The 22,669-nt window shown below is 36.8% G+C and overlaps 1 protein-coding gene across 1 annotated transcript; it reads right to left on the bottom strand.

The window, feature by feature from the left end:
- Positions 1–8,012: 8,012 nt before the first annotated feature.
- Positions 8,013–15,026, bottom strand: LOC128864582 (secreted protein C-like). Its single transcript, XM_054104326.1, has 5 exons — positions 14,749–15,026; positions 14,389–14,673; positions 10,629–10,824; positions 9,876–10,566; positions 8,013–9,775 (listed from the first exon to the last, which is right to left on the bottom strand). The coding sequence occupies exons 4-5, from the start codon at positions 9,980–9,982 to the stop codon at positions 8,488–8,490; spliced, it is 1,395 nt and encodes a 464-aa protein (XP_053960301.1). The 5' UTR covers positions 9,983–10,566; positions 10,629–10,824; positions 14,389–14,673; positions 14,749–15,026; the 3' UTR covers positions 8,013–8,487.
- Positions 15,027–22,669: the final 7,643 nt, after the last annotated feature.

Below are 22,669 nucleotides of genomic sequence, written 5' to 3'. Positions count from 1 at the left end.
TTTTAATTATCAGCAACAAAAGCGAACCTCCTGAAAATTCTGCTTGAAAAAGGTATTGTGTTCTATTGTGTCATCTTATGTATGAGTATGCATGCCCACGTCACTTAACATGCGTACGTTACATACACCCACGTGAATTTCACAAATAAAGGGTATTTAAAAATTGACGCCAATTGTCAGTAGTAAATAATTCCTAGACGGCACGTTTTTTATGTCACCTTTGACATTTGTCACGTAAACAGATTTACAATTTTATACTACAGAACAGCGCGTTAAGGTTATTGAAACTTATTATGAAAATGGTCGATGTTTATTAACAACATATCGCAAAACTCGCAATTTTCTTTGGTGGAAACATTCGTCCGCATGGGTCGACGATTCAAAGGTTGGTGAAACAATTTCAAGAAACTAAGAAAACAAAGGAAAAAATTATTCGCTACTGACTTCTAGGCGTCTCTTTTGTGAGAACCTTCATAAGCAATAAGATTTCAAAATTCTTTCCTGAGCATGTCACAGTGCGAAATTATTTTATTATTATGAAATTCGTGAAATCATCAAAATTACAATTAATTCAATAAGGCTTTCACATTTTTTTCGTTTTTTAAAGAAATAAAATTAGTATCCAGGCTATCCAAATAGCAAATTTGCCGTATCATCCATCAGAGCAGCTAAATTGGATCGGCATACCATCTATGGCTATCGATTGTGAAGAACCAGATAATATCTTCTTTCTCTTACCCCCATTCTTAAAACTAGAAAGCCTCCTCTAGATATCTGCAGTTATCGTCCAATATCCCTGCTATCCTGTTTAGGGAAGTTATTAGAAAAAATTATTGCTGCTAGACTTTCCTGGTATGCCTATACAAAAGGTCTTATTTATCACAGCCAAGTCGGATTCAAAAGAGGTCATGGAACCATTGACTCTTTTCTCCATTTAGATTTCTACATTTCAAACGCATTATCAAATAAAAATCATATAACCCTCCTGTCCCTAGATTTCATGAAAGTCTTTGACCGCATCCATATTGTTTTGAGACAACTTGATAAACGGAAAGTTGGACCGAAAATGTACAATTTTATAAAATCATTCCTATCCCATCGAAAAATCAACGTTTCAATAGCCAATTCCTATTCATCAACCTTTCCCCTTCAAAATGGGACCCCTCAAGGATCACCTTTATCTGTGATCCTCTTCACTATAGCGTTTGATGAGCTGAGTATGATTTTATCGAAATTTAGCACTGTTGAACACCAGCTTTACGCTGACGACGTACTCATATTTTCAAAAAAGTCTAATAATACAGATATTATAAGAACGTACACAGAAATTCTACATCAAATTGATACCTGGTCCAAAACTTCAGGCGCTTCAATTTCTCCTGATAAGTGCAAATTACTACATATATGTAAAAAATTAAATTGCAATGTACCCTCACTTACTTTTTACAACATTAATATAAACTGTACAAATAGCCTTAAGTTCTTAGGTTTAATGTTAGATAATAAGTACACTTTTACAGAACACTGTCATTATATAAGAAGTAAACTAAGTTCTAGATTAGAAGTTATTAAGTACCTGTCCACAAAGCGCTCATTTATCGGCTCGGCATTGTTGATAAACGTCACAAAGGCTCTTATCACGTCAATTTATCAGTACCGCTTGGAGATTTACGGACATAATGCTAAAATTAAATTAAAGCTACTCTCGGCTCCCTACCATACAGCTCTGAGAAGATCTCTACGAGCATTTCCAACAACTCCTCTGAAGAGTATTTTTGCGGAAACTGGACTAACTTCTATCGCAGATAACGCAGAAGACTGTATTGGTAAACTTTACGCTAAACTTAATATATAACAACATCGAACAACGCACTTCGAAAAGATGTACAGCTTGCTACACTTCGAAAGCGTATTCCTAAGGTACCGTCAACCATCCATCTCTGTCTCAAATTTGCTAAAGATAATAACCTACCGCTGCAAAGGGTTCAATTCAGTAAACATCGAAACCCACCCTGGCTACTTAAAGAGGCGTCCTTTATTAACAATTTAGCACTAAAACGTAAAGCGAATACATCTCGTGAAGAATATAAATCCATTTTTTCTGAAATCGCAGCAAATTACAGAGCCATGGGCTGGAAACTGATCTATACCGACGGGTCTAAGACAGAACAGACTTCATATGCTGTCGTAAAGAGCAAAACAAAATAATAACTTATGGGCTCTTATTCCCATTCTACTCTATCTTTACAGCAGAAGCAGTTGCAATTTTTAACGCTTTTTTGTATGCAATTCAAAACAAGGGCAAATTCATAGTGTGCACTGATAGCTTATCGTGCTTTTCGGCCATCCAGAACTACAACAACTCTAACTACATAATTGATTTTATAAGAGAGACACTAACTACCAAACCACAAAAAATCAAAATTATGTGGATTCCTGGCCACGCAGATATTAATGGTAATACACATGCTGACCAAATTGCAAAACAAATGAGAATCACCCCTACCATTACAACCAATATCGTCTTTAAACATGACATCTACAGTCTCATAAAACACCAAAGGCAAAGTGACCTCCTACGCGAGTGGAGTATTATAACCATCCCTACTCCTTAGTTAATCCAAAGCGTGTAAAACCAGGTTTTAGTGAGTCAATCCCAACGAATATGGTCACACCATACATATGCCTTCGACTAGGCCACACAATAATTACACACGCCCATATATATACTTCAAGGCATTCCACCCAATCTATGCCCGTTTTGCAACTCCTCCCTGAGTATAAATCATCATTACTTTCGCAACATTGACCCTCTTGAAATATTAAAAAATCCAACCGAAGCCAACATATCTATATTATATAACTATCTCAAAGATACTGATCTACTTCGTCGGATTTAATTGAGCCATAATCAACCTGCCAGCCGAAAGCCTCCGATGCTAACGCTGCACTACTTTTAGTTTGTATAATAATTTTATTGTTATGTAAACCTTTATAAAATAAAATAAAATAAAAAAAATTTCTTTCCTCCTTCCCAGGAACCTCCTTCGCCAAATAGATGATTTGGAAAAGGCTTATAACTACCAGAATGCAGAACGTCAACGCCTTAGCTACCACAACCAGGCATTGCAATGGCAGCTCAAGCAGTGCTCAGAACAGTTGTATTTCGTAGAAACCAACGAAAGTATTCCGTCTAGTATTCACTCACTGAAACGTTCTCAGTTGAGGCCGCCGAGTGCTCATTGAAGACGCCATCGGGGACACGTCAAGATTAGATTGGAGTGAGCAATTAGATATGCAACCTCTACCCACCATGAACCTGCAGGTGAAGCTTTGGCCAGCTCCCGAGAAAATAATATATTTCTATTTACCCAAACTAATATTTGCATGCATTATTGATTTTACATTTCATTTAAATGACACCTTTGACAGAGTCTGTCACTGAAGGGAGTAGTCAATAATGACATATCAATGCTCAGGGTCTATGTAGGAAAATTGACGAATTTAAGTACCACTTTGAGAATTTCCTCATTGACAAGGGCTTGGAGGAGGAGTGCCGATTTTTCTGAGGGAGTCATTGAAATGTTTTGTGAGGTCCAAATCTAGCGTAGATTTATATGTTGAATATCTGTTTGTTGAAATTATTTGTAATAATTGTAAAGTTCTTGTTGGTAATATGCACCTTCCAAATAAAAATGATGACTGTGCCCCACTAGCGAATACCGTTGATAGACTGCAATTTGTTGGTTGAACACTGCTTAAATGTTAACTGACAAAATGAGCACTTTTGTAAGACCAATGCACTTCACCAATAGTAGTGCATCTCTCATTCACCACTTTTACACGAATAACTTAAAACGAATTTTATTATATGGGCAAAGACAACATCATAAGAAAATATTGATGTAATGGTTGCAATTAGCAAAACAAAATTTTAATTTTATTTGTTTGATAGATATTTTGTATGGATATAGAGGAGGAATAAATGGAATTGCAATGGAATAGGTCAAGTTACATTTACACAAACGTGACAAATGACGAAACATTTATAGAATTCATAAAAGATATCTTCAATTTCGATTGTGCATCAGACGTTAATAAGTCAACAACACTAAGAGGCATCATCATCGATTTGACTTTCTCAAGACACTTTACACTTGAAACACTCCCTTTCATTTCCTATTTTTCCTATCATCGTTTATTCTCAACAGAGAATTGGTTCATTACCATGCACACAGGAAGAAGGCATATGCAAATACAAGAATGTGAATTTATATACAAATGCGCATATACATACATATATATGCTCACTCAAGTAGGACAGAGCCAGATGTCGAACGTTGCCGAACGCGGGGGCCGGTTGTGCTCTTTGTCGTTCGTTCCGCGCTCTCGCTTGCAGTTCAAGCACATTAGCTTACATTTGCTTGCGTACGGAATAGATTCGTATATTTGATATGTCCATATGATTTGTATGCATCTTTACATATATATTTGTTCTTTTTGAAAATTGCGCGAAATTGTATATGTATATGCATGTTTATATACATATATTGTAGTATATTAGTATACAACATATCTTATAAGGTATGTGGTAAATATTATTGTACCATACATTTTTTCCTTCATATATAATAAAAAAATTAATAATACAATAATAACATTAAAACAACAGGTATTATTAACAAACTTGGTTTTATTTTAAATTCCTCAAGTGAATCAAATTAATAATAATCAATACGAAGGCATATGCAAATACAAATACGTGAATTTATATATGTACATATGCGCATATATGTACATATATACATACGCTCACTTAAGTAGGAGAGAGCAAGATGTCGAACGTTGCCGTTCGTTTGCTTTGTTCGTTCCGCGCTTTCGCTTGCAGTTCATTCAAGGTAACGGCAATGAGCAAGGTAACGACAAATGAGCAAGGTAATGACAAATGAGCAAGGTAACACTAATGAGCAAAGGTAACGGCACATTTTTTCGTGCGTGCAGCCTGTTAAATCGAATTATTAGACGTTATCACGTCAAAAACTTAGTTAAATATTCATTGTGACTTGAAAGTAAAAAAAATATTTTTCAGGGCTGGAATGTTCTTTACAATCAGAAAACTAAAAAAGAACTGATTGAAAATGCCCACAAAAACAAAGGACATACAAACGGTAGTGTCCTAGACCACGGTTTAGAAACGACATACATACCATAAATGCCATGAACGCGCAAGTGTACTTTAAAATTATTTATAGTTGCTTAATATTATATAATTTTATCATTTATTATTTACATTCCATACTTTTCTAATGCCTTACTTATTTATTTTTCAGGTAGCCACATAAAATGGCTTTTAGATGCTTCAAAAATGTTTTATAGGCCCTTTCTATGGCCGTAAAATACTATTAAATAGTAAGTAGTAAATAATAAATTTTGTTGGTTTTTGGAGGGTGAGTTTTAAAAAAGGCGAAATAAATTACTCATTTAATTGCTGACTAGACTTTCTAGAATTTTACTAAGCTCCTCACGGATCTCCTAATACTTTTGCTTATTATATACGAATGACAAGCTCCCGAACCGTGTTAAAGTACAATGTGTAAGTATTGCCGTACCTTATCAAGTGTCAGCAAGCATCAGGGGATAAAAGTGCATTTACATTTAGTCTTCATGGGGAATTCTGAAACACACAATGTTATAAAGTCGCCAATATTGGATTTTTTCACTACTTACCTTATCTGGAACTCCTTTCTATATAGTCTGTGGTTGAACTCAACACCGTTTGTCTAAAATCTCTTGAAATACTACATGGCTGGGTCACATACATAGACCAATTGGAAAGGCAATCTTGATTCAGCCAATCTAGGGGCCAGTAGTAAGACATTCACATTTTGCTCTTGCATATGTGTCTCTTACCATATGTGTAACTCAAATATAACTAAATTTATTTTAAAACACACAACTCTTCACAATTGGCTAACGACGCAGCAGCACTCGCGCACCATTTCGCAGCTTTTCACGTTCGTACGAGTATTCGACGCATTCGTCGGCATATCTGTCAAATTCGCTCAGAGCCGAATGACGGTCTGCTAGGTAGTACACCTGTAAAAATCTTTTCACCATACCTTACCATATCTATGATACATACAATAATTAAAAAGTAAATACCCGAATAATCGAATTCCTGCATATACATAAATGCATTTGCGTATATACACTTGATGCTCTAGCCATATTTTTCTATACGGCACAACCAATCCAAATTCATTCACAAGTTCGAGCTCGTATTTCTAGGAGCAAAGTACTTTCATTCATAAAACGACTCTTAGACGCAATAAATTATGATAACTTTTGAGAAGACGAATAGCCCGCCTTAAATTTGTAGTTGATTGCTCCTATCCAAACTTCTTTATACCTTTGACACTCCTGCATGTCCATACATACATACATACATACATAGGGGTGTTTGTTCAAATGACCTTCCAAGGCAATGCTGAGCACTTTCGGCAAAAATTGCAACACATTTGCAAGTATTTTATAAGTTTCTATTACGTGCCCATTAGCAGAATGGCCTATACAACATTTTTTAATGTGGAAATCAAATATTTGATTTCATATTCCGCACACATACATACATACCCAAAGAGTTGTCGTATTTGTGGTATGTAATAAATACTAACACACATAAGTTCTTATACATATTTTTCTTCATACATTCAAGTAAGCCTACACACTTATACATACACATATAAAACAAATGAACAATCAGTATTAGTTATATTTTTTTCTTTGTAATTATAATGCACATTCTTGGATATTTAATTCATCAATACAACTCAGCCCAACGCGACACAACCGCCTGCCTGACTGGCTGATTGGCTGATTGGCTGACTGACCAGCTGACTCCAACTTAAGGTAGTAAAGAAAGGTAGCTAAATACTACACAATAATATTCATAAGCTTAATGTTTAGGTACACACTTTTACTATAATTAAATAAATACAATTAACATGAAATAAACTGAAAGTACAGTGAAAATTATAATCGCTAAAGCTAAAATATTCCTTTACATTCACTTTCTTAAGCCTTGGACACACGTTTTTTGCAAGAGTGAAGTGTTTTCACACAGTGAAACACATTAATTATAAGTAAATCCAGTTATTCCTCCTCCTCCGCCTACACGCAAATATTTATTAAGGTGCTACTCCTCAGGTTCCGTATCATTAATGGACTGCTTTGCGGGCGCTAAAGTTCCTAGTTAAGTTTGCATTAGACGGGCCGATTCCATTTCATTGCACACATACATACATTTGTTTTCATACCCCTTACAATATTCTTCGTTTGTGTTTATATTTTTTTCAAATCGTTCAAAACTTTTGCTTTATTAAAAATTTCTGCGCAGCCTGGTGACGCCATTAGTTAGCTTGCCGCTGCCACAAATATCGCATGGAACAATGGAACAATCAAAATAAATTTAAAAGCCGATATTTACATTTTCTCTCTGGTCATACAATTTTCTGGTCTTCAAATTTTCCTATAAATGCAGACGTAATTGGCGCTCATATTCGTCTAATAAATTTTGCTTCGAAAATTTTGTTGCTGGCTAGATGTCGCATTTTTAAATAGAAAGCTTAGCTAATAGTTTCATATGCATGGGTATGTGTTTCACGACACCATTTCATACTCAGAATAAGGCATATATGGGGGTTCCAGTATTTGAGTTGTTAATTGCGCGCGAAACTATTTTCAGCAAAATCAGTCAGAGATAACTAAAAACTCAAATACGTCAGACAACACTCCCGAACTTCTGATGCAGAATCTGCACATGATTAGTAGTGCTCCAGGGTGATGAAGCCCCGAATATTAACCAGAATGTTTCCTTCTTATGCATATTTTTAGCAACCAGTAAGTCCATTTGTATGGAAATGCATTCGCAACATGCGAGCAAAAGCGGAACAGTTGCCATCCAAATTAGTTTCCTTCAGCATAAATATTTCAGTATTAAGATTTCACATCTCTTCGCTGAGCATTCATAACAATGCGAAAGTATTTTTTTTTTATTATTTTTTCTCTCTGTTGTACATGAAACCATCAAAATTACAAGTAATTCATTAACGCTTTCTCATTTTCTCTTCCTTCAAATAAATAAAATTAAATAAAGTTAAGTAGTTCGAGGCTACCCAAATAGCGCCAAATCCCAGCAAACTATATAATTTTGGCCAGTGTGTTCTGTCATGTTTTGTGCGCTCTTCTACCCTCAAAGCAATCACATTTCCAACGCCTTGAGGTGCTGAATTTGCGAAATGTCTGTGCTTTGCCAGTGGAAGAGACACAGTTTATTTAACCTCTTATTGGCTTAAGTTTGTTTTGCTTTTCTTTTTTAAAAAATAAATTACGTTTTTCTGTTGAACGCTTGCTAAATAGTTATTGCAATTAGATTCAGAAGCTATCCTCTTCCTCATCTTCTTCTGCTAATTCTAACGCTTCGTCTTGTCATACCGTTGAGCCGTTAGCAAATATTTCTGTATCATCGGACCAGCTAACTTCCATTGGCGTACCGTTGAGGCTGTTGATTTTGTCGAACAAGATAACATCGTCTTCCAGTGAAATGTGCGAGTTCTTTAGCGACGAGGTTGAACCTGTTGTTGCAGACGAGGTCGATGCTGAGCAAGCATCATCAGATGACGCCGAGCAGCTTTCGTCCTCTGAATTTGTGCCCGACACCATAGCTTCACCCGCGGATTCCTGTATCTCGTGGAATTTCTTTTTAAGATCATGCACGGAGGCGTGTGTGGGTAACGACTGCATATCCAATCGCTCACCCGAATTCAACTTGGATGTGTCGCAGGTGATGAGCTTTCGGGCGGCTGCGCTGGAGTTTGGAGTGTGTGGAAAAAACGAGTCATCGTGTCTGCCTGCCAATACCAGCTCCTCGTCTATTTCTGAACACAGCGTAGATGTTCGTGGATGTATCGCATTTTGATGCGGTGAACTCGAACTAACCGGTTCCTTCCAGTTGATCAACTCCAATTGATGCTGCTTCCATGCACTTGAGCTGGAGCTTTGACGCAATAGCCGTTTGCCGCTTTTGGTGCCCACCGAGCCGGTGCTGAGCGCACCTGCACTAGCGTTCACTGGTTCGGTGCCTTTAACACTCACCGATTTGGAGCGTGTGCGCGAGTGCGGACGTTTGCTGAACTCGGTTCGCACATCGCTGGAATGTCGTATCACTGTGGTAGCAGACATTGACTGCGAGAGTGGATTGGGTCCCCCACTGCTATTACCATTGCCATATGATGCACCGCTGCCGACACTACTCAAAGATGTATTCATGGCGCTGGCGCCTCCGGACAACTGCCGACGTGTCGAAGGACTGCGCTCAACTGAACGAAAAGAACCAGCGCGTTTCACCATTTTCGATGCGGCTGCTTCGGGTGTATCGTCGTCCATCTCTAGCACCCACGACACGGAATCAGGCTTTTCAATTACACCCTTGACCACAGGCGATGTGGGTGGCGAAAAATCGTCCATTTGTATGCTGGCCATTGATGAACCGTTCATCAGCTGAGAACGATTCAGTGAGTGAATACTAGATTGAGTGCTTGCGTTGTGCGATTCCATTGCGGAGAGCTCATGCAATTTGGTTTCCACGATATGCAATTGCTCTGAGCGCTGCTTGAGCTGCCATTGCAAGGCCTCGTTATCGTAGCTGAGACGCTTTCGTTTTACCATTTCGTGGTTATAAGCCTTTTGCATGTCGTCTATTTGGCGAAGGAAGTCCCTGCAAGGAAAGAAATTGAAACATTAATATATGATTTAAAAAAAATGTAATGAAAATAAAAATTTTATTTTCCATATTCAAATATTTCCCTCATACTTACTTCTCCTTCTCCGACTTGATGTCAAGCTCTGATTTTAGCATCTCCATCATCGACTCAAGCTTGGATATTTTGCCTGTTAGTACGGCGCGCTCTTCGGCATCTCGCATCAATTTCTCGTTTTGTTTGATCAGCTTCGAAATCTCTTTCTGCTTCAACTCCAACACACAGTGTAAGCTGTCCACCTCGCTTTCCAAGCGCGCAAACTCCGAAGTGCTAGAGTTACGTGGTGAGCTAATGCCGCTACTACGGTCCAAGCTCTCATTGAAACTGCGCTGAGATGACCGCAAAACCGAAATTTCCTCCTGCGATAAATTCAATTTATCACGCAACTCACGTTCCCTATTTTCGTTGGAGGCTCGCAGCGTTTCCACTTCCTTCGTAATGATTTTTATGTGCTCATGACACTGCTCCTGACGTTCTGTGGCAACTTTTAAATGCGTAGCGTAGGAATTTTCCGTACTCTTCAGCTTTTCACGTAACTCTTGCTCAGAAATCTCCAACGCACTGAAACGTTCCTTCAATTTCGTTTCACGTTCGTCGGCTGCGCAGAGCTCTTGTTTTTTCTGTGAGAGTTCCAGGCGAAACGATTCTATGATACGTTTATGCTCCAAATTTTTTGCCTCCAATTGTGATTCGAGTACATTGAACTTCTCTTGTGCAAAAGCTTGATAATCGGCTAGATTGGCTTGTTCTATGGAACAAAAGAGGAGAGTTTGGTTAAATTATTTTCAGGATATCTTATGCAGAATTTACCTTTGTCCAATTCGCAGCGGTGAAATGCTTGCAGATTTTGCTCGCGCTGTAAATAATAGCCTTCTTTTTCACATAGTTGATCCTGTAGCTGAGCACAGTTGGTTTTCGCTTCATCCAGCAGCTTCAGTGTTGTGCTTAAACGTTCCTCAATTTTGTGTTTCTCGGTTTTTACTCTCGGACATGCGAATGCATCCAGCTGTGAAGTGAGATAATTAAAATGTTACGAAGCCTTTCTAGCATAAAATTCGATAAATCGGAAATCCGTTAAATACGTTTTTTATTTATCGAATATTTTCGTGTAAATTATTTTCTTCTTTCGGTTTTTGATATATTTTTAACAGAAATTTTAATAATTCTTTTTCTTAGTATTTAGTTCAGTTTTTTCTTTGTATTACTGAACGAAACATTAACAACTGTGACGTTTACTTTATAGTGCAATGTTTCTTGTAGTTCTTAGTCGTGAAGTCCGATACGCCTTGAGTCCGATATATCGAGCGCTATGCTTAGCAGGCTCTGAGCTGTTTGGTTTTGTGCTTTTTACAAATTGGCAGTAGATGAAATTTTGTCTCTTCTGGAGCGTGGCGATGAAAGTGCAGATGTTTGGAGAGATTCTTAGCCACCAATTGAACATGAAGGACAAGACTCAGATGAGAGCAGCGACAAATCGGACGAAGAAAATGATGCGAATCTGAACAACTTAGGGCCTAAATTATTACAGACTAAGTGCGAACTTCGGCGTTTACACACAAATATGATAGTTCATCTAGATACATAACAGGTATTCAGCCATAAATTCCTCAAGGTCCTGCATCACACGAGTCCTCGTGGAGTAATGAAATGGCAGGTTAGGTTAGGTTAGCATGGTTGCCCAGAAAGTGGGCCCACTTGGACGAATAAATCAAATTCATCCTTTATGATACCATTGCAAGGGAAATAAGATGAAGGAAACCGATAGTACGAAAGAAGAGGGTAGGGGGATTACGAACGGTGACTGATTTGCCGTTGTGTTAGCCGCTTAATGATGCTTACGAAGTTCAACCGATTTTTGATATCAAGTGAGAGAAGTGAGAACCGAGATGCCGAAATCTTAGTCCCGCGGGAGCAGTGCAGCTAATTAGAAGGTGCCGTGGTGCTGAGATGATTCCATCTCATCTTCAGGACTCGAAATATTTCGAAGTCCCACCACATGCATACCTCGCGGATAGCGATCTGTGAGGATACCTACGAAATTTGAGAGCTGAGATTTTGTTATCCTCGGAAGATCCCACGAACACTTCCGATTCACACGTGTTCAGAAGGATTTCAAAAACTTACAAGTTTGTGTACTTGCCTAGCGCTCACTGAGTAATGGAATGACAGATTATGAACCACTTTCGGATTAAAAAAACAAAGGAAAATTTTACTGCCAGCTAAGAAAAGAAAGCAGATTCCAAACTTTACTTGTACTGCAATACTTCAGCCCACAAACACCATCAGAAAAAAGTTATAATTGAAATGGTTGTAGCATTTTCATTAGACTGCGCAGAGAAAAAAAAAACGCTGATGGTTACTGAAGATGAAGACGGTGACCAGCTTGCTAAGGCAGGCATCCGCTTGCCTAAGATGAGTACGTCGCACATATGTCCGCACAGATGTACTCTGTGTTTCGAAGACGGAACTAGACGAGGAACTAACTCTGGAAGCACAGCCTATATGGCAAGCCTCGACCTACCAATGGCAAAAATGTTGCTACGAACTTGCAACACGAAAACAACCAACTTTATTTTATCACTCCCAAGGAAGGAATGTAAAATATTGGTTGAAGTACTGATGGGAAACTGTCTCACTCCATATCACGCAGCTAAGAAGAAAGGGGTACGTTAGAATACCTCCTTTGCCACTGTCCTGCTCTTAAGAGAACTCGTTGTAACTGCCTGGGATTGGTACACTTTTCATTTCACTTTGAAGCAAACTGTTTATTAAAACTCGCCAAGACATGAATCACGAACTATGCTTAATAGGACTCCAACAACTCCAGACACTTGAAGTCTATGTAAGATCTATTCAGATCAGCCAAATATACCTAACCTGACCTTCCAATGAATCTGGCCGTATGAAGTCAATGGTGGCTGAAATTGCAATAAACCGATTGTTAAGTGAAACAAAAATTTTGGAGACAAGAATCCAGCCAGCATGGCTCGTAGCGTTCGCCATTCACAGATGATGTCCCCAAATTGTGGAAATAGCGCTGTTCTCCATAATCGATTAATGTTGACTTGTCAAACTTTACTGAACAGAAATGTCAAAACAGTTCGCCGTTCTTAGCCATCAAATCATATTATCGATATCGAAAGTTCTCATACAGCTAAAAAACACCCGATATACCGGTTCTTTTTTCAATATTTTGAAAAATTTTGCTAAAATTTTAACCGACTTATGGCGCAGCTATGGTATGGGGCCAATGTGCATAGTTCATTATGAAGACACTATAATTAATGCATATATAATATAATTTTCTTACTATTGCTATTAAAGACTTCACGAGGTTATTTTCCAGATCGGCTCTGACTATAGCATACGCGGATGATATAGTCATTATAAAAAATGCAAGATTGGTAGGACTGTATTAAACACAAGCAAAACCAAATAAAGATGTTATTTTGAATAGGATTGCGCTATCGAGAGATGATTAACGATTTTTTATAACCGGAATTGGATGGTATTGATCTGGACAACGTTTATTTTCAACAAGACGGCGCTACGTTCCACACAAGCAACGAAACTATTGATCTTTCACGGAAAAAGTTTCCGGACCGTGTTATCTCTAGAAGAGGTGATCACAATTAGCCACCGAGATCTTGTGATTTAACACCTTGTGACTTTTTTCTTTGGGCCCACGTGAAAGAGAAGGTCTACGCCAACAGCCTAGGGTCGACCTCAAAGGTGGAATTCGCTATCGAGGACATAGGGCAGTCACTTTGCAATTCGGTTAAGGAAGTCCTGTAGACGTGGTCGTGGTGGTTATTTGCCTTATGTTATTTTCCACTATTAACGGCATACCTTCCTCTTTATAATGAAATAAACATCCGATCATTTATATTAAATAAATAATAGCATTTTTCTTTGAATATCAAAATAACACCTCTGTTTGGAAAACCCTATACTTATATTGTATAATGTAATATTTTATGATTTTTATTAAACCTTATAAGGCATCTTCTTTTCATTGCCAAGCCACTCCAAAAAAACTTAAAAAAATTTCCAAATACCATCGATCCACCTTAATGTATATACATACAGGTGTATATGCACATAGCCAAAAACAGTTTTAGCATCGCACAAAGCACTTGTCCTTGAAGTCCGCTGAATTCGCGTATCTGGTTAAATACAAACAGACAAAGGCATTTATTTGTACCTGTGAAAAGTATTCAAGCGAAATGTGGAAAATATTTGCGATGTGCGAATAGTTTTCGGTTTCCCAATTTTGTGTAAATTTGTACATAAGTACCTGTTTTCGATCCAAAAACTGATGAGGAAAAATTCTGATTTTTTTTTGTCAATGACCCTTAGACGCAATAAATTAAATTACTTTTGAAAAAACGAAAACCCCGTTCCAAATCAATAGTTAATTGCTTCACTTCAAAGAAAGGTTACAAACTTCTTCTAACTTTCACAAAAGACACTCCTGCATACCCATACATACATACATACCTATGTATGGTTGTTTGTACAAATGAGATGCATCAAAATGTATAGAAGTGTTTTTGTATCCTGTACTTACATTGAACACCGCATACTGCAGCAAAACGCCCAAAGCCTCGATGCCTTTGTTGCGGTGCTCTTCCTGTAATTCCGTCTGCTCCAGGTGCCGCTCGATTGCCTCATAGTCCAGTCGACCGTTACACGAATGTCGAATCAAATGTTTCAAACGCTGCAGCTCCGTCGCATCCAGTCGCTCAGCGACTCCGGTCGCTGGCACAGGCGCTTCCTCAGCCGAGCGTTGTTGTTGATGGGATTTCGGTAGCAAAGCTTTGCCACGCACCGAGAGCAATTTCGATTGAGATTTCTGGGCAATAGAAAAAGTTTTTGATAAATAGAAACTCATGCATGTAGAAAATCAATACCGGGGCTCGTTACTCACTTTTTCCAGCAACGTTCCACCGAGCACTGTGGCACTAGAGCCGGTAGTTGTGGACGTTGCTGACTTCTTGCCATGATGTCCTAGGATGGGCGATGGGGTTTGTGAATTTGTGCGTGTTGTTGTGGTTGTTGTTGTACCATTAGTTACAGTTGTTGTTGTGATGCTATTATTGTTATTGTGATTGATTTCATGCAACTCTGTTGGTGCATCTGTGTGTTTGGCATTTTTATTCACCGCACTGCCGATACCACGATTTTGATCTGCAAGAGAAGACGAGAAAAAAGTTCAGTAACGGCGCAGATGCAGTATGAGGTCGAAGAGAATTGCTCACACTTAGGTTATGATTAGTTATTTTATTGTAAAAAAAATGGTTTTATAAAAACAAAAATATAAAAAAACAAAAAATAGAAAAAAATTCAAAAAAAAATTGAAAAAAAATAAAAAAAAATTTAAATATTTTATAGCATCGCAGGGTTGGAAGAATTATTTTAGTAAAGTTATTTTTGTATTTGGTTTGGAACCAAATAAAATTGGAACTATCTAAGCTTTAATTATTAAGCAGAATAAATGCACATAGAACATGTACAAGGTGGCGCAAAATTAATCATCTCTCCGCAGATTTATAATTCTTGCAAATAGCGTCGTACGCCCATCATATTTGACACTTGTGAAGTAGGCAGCTACAGTATACAAGCAGACAAAGGAGGGCGTAAAGGTCAAAATAAAAATTTCCATTACTCAAAATATTTTGTTTACCATATATTTAGTAAAGAAGTTATTCAACAACAAAATTGGTGGATTAATTTTGCGCCCCCTTGTATAGGAAATAGAGTAGAATATGCTCGACAGTAATCTGGACCAAGTCACATGGGGAAATAATTCATTTTTAAAACCCAATTAAGCAGTCAACCTTAGGACTAAACCCACAAATTTGTATTAAGGTCGGCTTGAAACTATCGTAAGAGATCACTCCTGTACTTGAACTGTTGCCATTTCTGTGAATCCGGCCACGTGTGTGCTCAGCAATCGCTTTGCTAGATAGTCAAGTGTTTAAATTCATTAAAATCAGAATAAAAGTACGAAAGCTTACAGATCTCATTCAAAGTTGTAGTAGGAGCAAAATTTTAACACTGAAAATGAGTACATTCTGGGGTGATTGCTTAGAAATAATATTTTTCAAAACTCTTTTATTTACAAAAAACTCAATTTTCGAAAGTACATCCCAGTTGGTGTTGCTCACATAAATCTTAATATTTTCCCAAATATTTTACTGAAAGTCTTAAAATACATGCAATTCCGATGGAAATACAGTACTGAGTTTATTTCTAAGCGGTTATTTTTTATTACATATTTTATTAATGTGTGGAATATTAAAAAAGGCTCAAATTCCTTTATATTTAAAAAAAATGTATTAAGCAGCATACGTACTTATAAATCTTCACGATGTCTTATGAGGACATTTTAAATTAGATGGTTGAACTTTTCAAATCGCTTCAATCTTGTTTAAGCAGATAATCTAACATTTGAAGTTGTTTTTGTTTTTCTGTTTTAGAATTGGTTTTGATTTTTTGATTTGATCTTTTTTTCTTTTGTTTTGCATTCGAAACAATTTTCCTTTTAGCAACGAACACACAAATAAATTCATAAAGAATTAAGAATCAAATTTCTGGGACAACCAACATCGAAGTGAGACATTTTCTTTTAACCTTGAAGTATTGTAATATGCACAGTGAAACCTTTCTTCGACGAACAAAAGCTGACTGACGGTGAGGTGTCCAAAAAAGGTGCCGCCGAAAAAACTTTGGTACAGAAAAAAAGGGAGATGCCCGGTTAATATAGATGTACGTTACGAGGTGTTACACTATATTTGATTTTATTGTTTTGATTTTATGCATTTCGCTGAATTTTATCGACGAAGTATCATAGTAAGTGCAAGTACGGAAGTGTAAGTACGGAAAAAATATAATTCCTAACAAGATGAACTACTTTGATATGAATAAATGTAAGTCGTCCAGGATTTTCATTGTAAAAAGGCAAAATGCACTTCCAAAACATAAATATTTTCATCCACACACACATCCCCATACTTATAGGTACATATGTAGATATAATAATACAGCAGCATAAGCAATGAAATTTCCAACACATTGCGTGCGAGTTCAGAAAACCAGTTGGTGCACTATTTTGAAAATGAAAAGCGCAAGCCAAGCCAAGGAAGTCACAAACCTTTAGGCAACGGAAGGAAACTTAAAACTCCACCAAATATCTTCAAGCCTCAAGGTTTCTTTGGCAATTAAGAAACGTACACACGCATGCACATACAAAAGTGGACAAAAATCTATGAATGTACCTATGTGTGTATATGGGTGTACACATGTACGTGTGATAAGCGATGAGGTTCGACTTTAATTGGTGATAGCCACATAAGGCATTCAATGCCCAAAAACCAAATCAAAATTACCATAAAACTATGGAGAATTCCACATATGGACAGCAACATTACAACATTAAGATAGCAAAAGACTAGTGAAACCACCCAAATGCGTGGCCAATAAATTAATAAATAATTTCTATGATAATGAAAAACTTGAAGAGCTATTTTAGAAATGCAATTTTATGCAATTAAAAGTGAAAAATAGATCCAGTCATGAGGAAGTTAACTTTTCTTCCTGCTTGGCGAAGTTACACCATTTATGTGAAAATAGCTTTTAGTTGAGACTTCAGCCAAGTTCATTACGACTATAGAATTCGTAAGAGGAAGAAAAAATTAGTTTTAAATTAATTTACCACCTATGACTTTATGCAGAAGTTTACAGCTCACTTTTACGTAATTTGATCGCAGTTAGATATAAAAATGTGCATGTGCAGATGTGTGTATGCTATAAGTTATCTGCATTCACGAGGGCCGTTCAATAAATCCGTAAAATAAGAGTTCGTTTGCTGGGTTTTGTTAGCAATTTTGGTTTTCTAGTTTTCACAGAATTTTTCCGCTTTTTTGCAAGGTATACGAAATTTATTTCACTATATTCAATATTTACAGATCGCCAAAATAATTATCGGTGTAGGAGGAGCATTAACTCGGAGTTCTGTTCTGTATTTTTGAGTCTGAAACTGAGAAAATCCCTTACAGAAAAATTTATATTCATCACGAGATTGAATTTCTTCCTTTAAAACGTGCACAAGAGTTCATTATTTCTCCTTTCACGTTTAATACATTTTTCGATTAAGATTTGTTCGGTATTATAGAAAGTTTATTATTTTTGTAACCAAGTTTAGATTCTTAAATTACTCGATGTGGAAGTTGACAATTTCTAAGGCCAAATTGTGAAATTTTATTTAAAATATTTTCGCCCTGAAAAACTAAAACTAAAAAAAATTGAGTTTATCTTAATAAAAAAAATCAAAAAATATTCGAGCCCGGCTGCTTTGGAGGAAATCATTTTTTTTAATGTCTTAAAATTGAAAATTACTATTAATTTTAGAATCATTTGCTTAATAGAACAGTCGCAAACATAAAAGCAAATGTGGTGATGTGGTGTAGGTGGTGTAGGTGGCGTAGCAGCTGAAGTTGCTCGCATGATGAAAATAGGTGTGGTATTTAGCAGACCGTTATTCGGCTCTGGGCGAATTTGACAGAATCAGATGATAGGTTAACGTAACTTGGGATGTGTTAACCAAATTTAGCTTGTGTTACTGATATACGAACAAAATCAACCAACGACACTTCGCTGCCGTCTGAAAAACGACTTATTGGATGAGTGTGGGAATAGATATGAAATAATCGTGCAAAGTTCGGCTGCCAAATCTTTTGTTACGTACCAGCTCAAGTTCCCCTCACAATTTACTTCTTCACCTTAGTTAATGACCAAACCCTGTAAATCTATCATTCATGATCATCCTTGCGCAATTTTGTTTTTCACCATAGCAGATTGGCCAAACCTCATGATGAAAAGATCGCAATTTAATCGATCATCCTTGGTAATCTAACTTCCGTGTAGCTAAGAGATTTAATTCTTAGTTCTCCTGCTTAGGAGTCAATGGTGAAGAAGTTGTTATGAAATGTTTCTCCTTTTTATTATTGACAATAACTGAGTATTGCGGCCGCCGTAGCCGAATGGGTTGGTGCGTGATTACCATTCGGAATTCACAGAGAGAACGTTGGTTCGAATCTCGGTGAAACCGAAATTAATAAAAATATTTTTCTAATAGCGGTCGCCCCTCGGCAGGCAATGGCAAACCTTCGAGTGTATTTCTGCCATGAAAAAGCTCCTCATAAAAAATATCTGCCGTTCGGAGTCGGCTTGAAACTGTAGGTCCCTCCATTTGCGGAACAACATCAAGACGCACACCACAAATAGGAGGAGGAGCTCGGCCAAACACCCAAAAAGGGTGTACGCGCCAATTATATATATATAACTGAGTATTAATTGAATTAAGTAAATGGTAGACGCGCACAAATCCACTTAGTAGAAGCGGCCGCAGTGAGTTAAGGGGTAACACCACTGTACACGCGTAAAATAAACACGATTTTTAAAGAATTTTTTTGTATAGAAGGAAAGGGAAAACAATCACTCTGATTTGGGAAGTTATTACTTATATACTAAAATACAAAACTACAAAGTTTGATCGAAAAATTTTACAAAATGGCGGCATTGGAGACATTTTTTTAATGTGGTTTCTCTTGAAGGAGCTCCGCGGCACGCAGCACAGAGGGTGCAAATTTTAATCTGGAACAAAGAAACATGTTTTTTCTTAATCTAAATAAAAATAGCTAGAGAAACACGTAGGGGATTTAAAAAATATTTATTTTTGTGGAATTAGCAAGCATTTGAAGGAAAAAACTCTATTTTGGTCTAAAAAAACGGCACTTAAATAATTATAACAATCGTTTAAATAAATCTAAGGAAAATCCCCTACGCTCTTCTCTTAAGAAGGTTATTATACAGACGTAGTGAAAAACCTGATTAAAAATATTTAAAATTGTTTGAGTTATGCTGCGTGCCAATTTCAGAAAACGTGTTTTGAGAAAAACGCGTTTAAAGTTTGGAAATTTGGAGAAGTCGTTAGGTAGCAGTCACTAACGCTTGGTAAAAAGCTTAAAATATTTATGAAATAAACTTCGGTAACGTATAAAACTTTTTGTTCTGTATTTTAAAAGGTTCAAAGAATTTTTTAAGCTTATAAAAAAAAAATCAATTTTTTGAAATTTCTACAGTGGTGTTACCCCTTAAGGTAATCAAAAAAAATCTTTCTTTTACACAAACCACATATTTTGTTTCATATCAGAACTTGTTGAACTACCCTCATATTGCAAAATTTTCGCGCGGTTTCACTGATTCAGAAACACCATCAGTTGCAAATACCACCGTTTAAAAAAAGAAACGAATGAAGCGAGTAGTGAGATCCCAGAATTTTATTATTATTTTTTATCATCAGTTGATATTTCATATAATTTCATATTTACCGATTTCATTCAAGAGTAGGACTTAAAATTGCGAGTCAGCATCGGCAATAGTTGAAGCAGCACTTAAAAGATACTAAGTTGAAATTTACTTATAGTTACAGTCACAAAGAGTCAAATAATGTCTAACTATGGCGGTTACGCTTCTATTAGACAGACCTTCGGACTACTTTAAACTTGAATTCTGTTACCAAAAGGGTTAATTTGTTTTACTTGCTTTTTATATGAAAAATGTAGTGTGAACCATATTTTATGATAATCTCTTTTCTATTCTTTTCAAAATTATAGTATGTAAAGGGTCGTTCAAAAGTGCCGCATATATGTCAGTAGTGAATAATTCCTAGACCTTTTCTATGTAATCTTTGACATTTTTCAAGCACACAGGTGTACAATACGCGATAGAACAACGCGTTAAAATTATTGAAGTTTTTTATGAAAATAATCGATCTTTAAAAGCAACAAATAATCGTCCGAAATAAATTCCAAGAAACTGGTTAGTGTCGAGTGTGGAAAAAATACTAACAGGCCAAAAACTGGGCGTTGTATTGAGAATACTCGTACTGCTGCTGTAGCGCAAAGTGTTGCTGAAGAACCTTCAACATGGACGTCTCGACGTTCTCCGCAATTAGGCATTCATAAATCGATTGTTTGGTGGATTTTCCTGTGGGCGTGAACAATTAAATTATGTTTTTTCGTATTTTGAATAAAAATAGTGACACGTGAAAGGATCTAAATAGTTTCATGTTTCGTTTTAAAGCAACATCTAAACGCGTATTTTGTAAGCGTCCTTATACGAGTATTTATACTGAAGGAAACTAGGAAACTGTTTCTCTTTTGTTCGAAAGTTGAGAATGCATTTCCCTACAAATGTTATTACTGCTTTCTAAAAATATAAATAAGAAGGGAAAATTATATTTCTGGTTAATATTCGGGGTTTCATCAACATGCGAAACTACTAATCATATGCCGATTCTGAATCAGAAGTTTGGGAGTGTTGTCTGGCGTATTAGATTTTTAGTTATCTCTAACAGGTTTTGATGAAAATGTTTTCTCCCAATTAACAACTGAAATAGTGGAACCCATATATATGCAAATCTGTGCATATTAAATTATTAGCTAAGCTTTCTATTTAAAAATACGGCATCTGGTATTTCGTGCACTTTTGCCCATGCGCCGGTTTGAAATTTGCAGTTTATAGTCAGAAACCATAAAATTGAAAATTTGTACACGAAAACGTTAGTTCATAAAGTACATTTTGATTCGTTCTTTTGGGCAATACAAATATTTTTAAACAAATCTCTTTCTACTTTCTGATAGTCTACAAAGAGCGATTAAAAACATCACTCCACCCTAGTATGCCTACACAAGTACATATACGTTGCATGTTCTTGTTCTAGCTGAACAATTGCCTTTCCAAACTTTGATTCACATAAAAATATTACTACAAATATTCCAAATTAATGAGAAATATCTAAAGATATTAGGATCGAAATTGGTGTGAGTACACCGATAGTTATAAAAGTTCACGGACAAAAATTTTCGCCCAACTAAACCATCCCTCAATAAAGAAAATCGAAAAGCTGAATAAAACTAAATTTAGTCTAGAAACTTCTTACTCTAGACAAAATATTCGCGGTTCAATTGTCTTTGCTGCCCCTTTCGACTTAACAATTGCGTTATGAAGTGAGTTGCTGAGCGGCAGGATGCGACGGAGCTGCAGCTTTTGAAACATTCGAATCGACATTCGTATAACGGTCGATGTTCTATGAAGCGATCGAGCGGCACCTGAAGCAGACGCAACTGCAGGAAGAGCACCGCAACGAAGGTATCGAGGCCTTGGCCGTTTTGCTGCAGTATGCGGTGTGCGATCTAAGTACAGGATACAACAACACTTCTATACATGTTGATGCATCTCATTTCTACAAACAACCATGCATATGTATGTGGGAACGAGGAGTACGAGAGAGAGTGAACAAAACGGGCAGGCAGTTGATTTCTAGCCGTGGACGTGGACGCAACGAATTGTGTGGCTGAGCTGTTTGAAAAGGCGACTAAACGGAAAATTTATCTGTGCTGTACTCTATCCAGGGCTGCATAGTAACATTAATTTTAACAATAAACTAAATTTCGTTATTGCTGAAATAATTGAAATTGTAAATGAATTAAAAAATAAAATAAAAAACCAAAACAACAAAACCATATCGTGGGGGCTCAACCGGGATTCTATTCCTGTTAAAAAAAAAAACAAAAAAAAGCCCAGTTTTTGTTAGCGTGAAAGTAACGTAAATGAGCGGTCGCAGAAGAAGACAGTTGCAAAGCAGCAACCGCGAAGCTGGCTTCGAAGTAACTATGCCGAATTCTACGCGTCTGGAAGAAGGAGCAGGAGGCAGTACAAATACCGCAAAAATTAATTTTAATGATATCGAGGGAATAATTAAAAAATTCACCGGTGACGAAACT

The sequence above is a fragment of the Anastrepha ludens genome, chromosome 5 (genome assembly GCF_028408465.1).
Source record: "Anastrepha ludens isolate Willacy chromosome 5, idAnaLude1.1, whole genome shotgun sequence".
Classification (NCBI taxonomy): Eukaryota; Metazoa; Arthropoda; class Insecta; order Diptera; family Tephritidae; genus Anastrepha; species Anastrepha ludens.
Note: the sequence above shows the minus strand (reverse complement) of the source record. Positions and strands in the feature narration are given on the sequence as shown.

Bases quoted from the DNA above. Each gene is read 5' to 3' on its own strand.
- LOC128864582 (XM_054104326.1), bottom strand. From the start codon at position 9,982: ATGCGAGATGCCGAAGAGCGCGCCGTACTAACAGGCAAAATATCCAAG. The intron at 9,776-9,875 runs GTAAGTATGAGG...CTTTCCTTGCAG, and splicing joins ATCAAGTCGGAGAAGGAGAA to GGACTTCCTTCGCCAAATAG.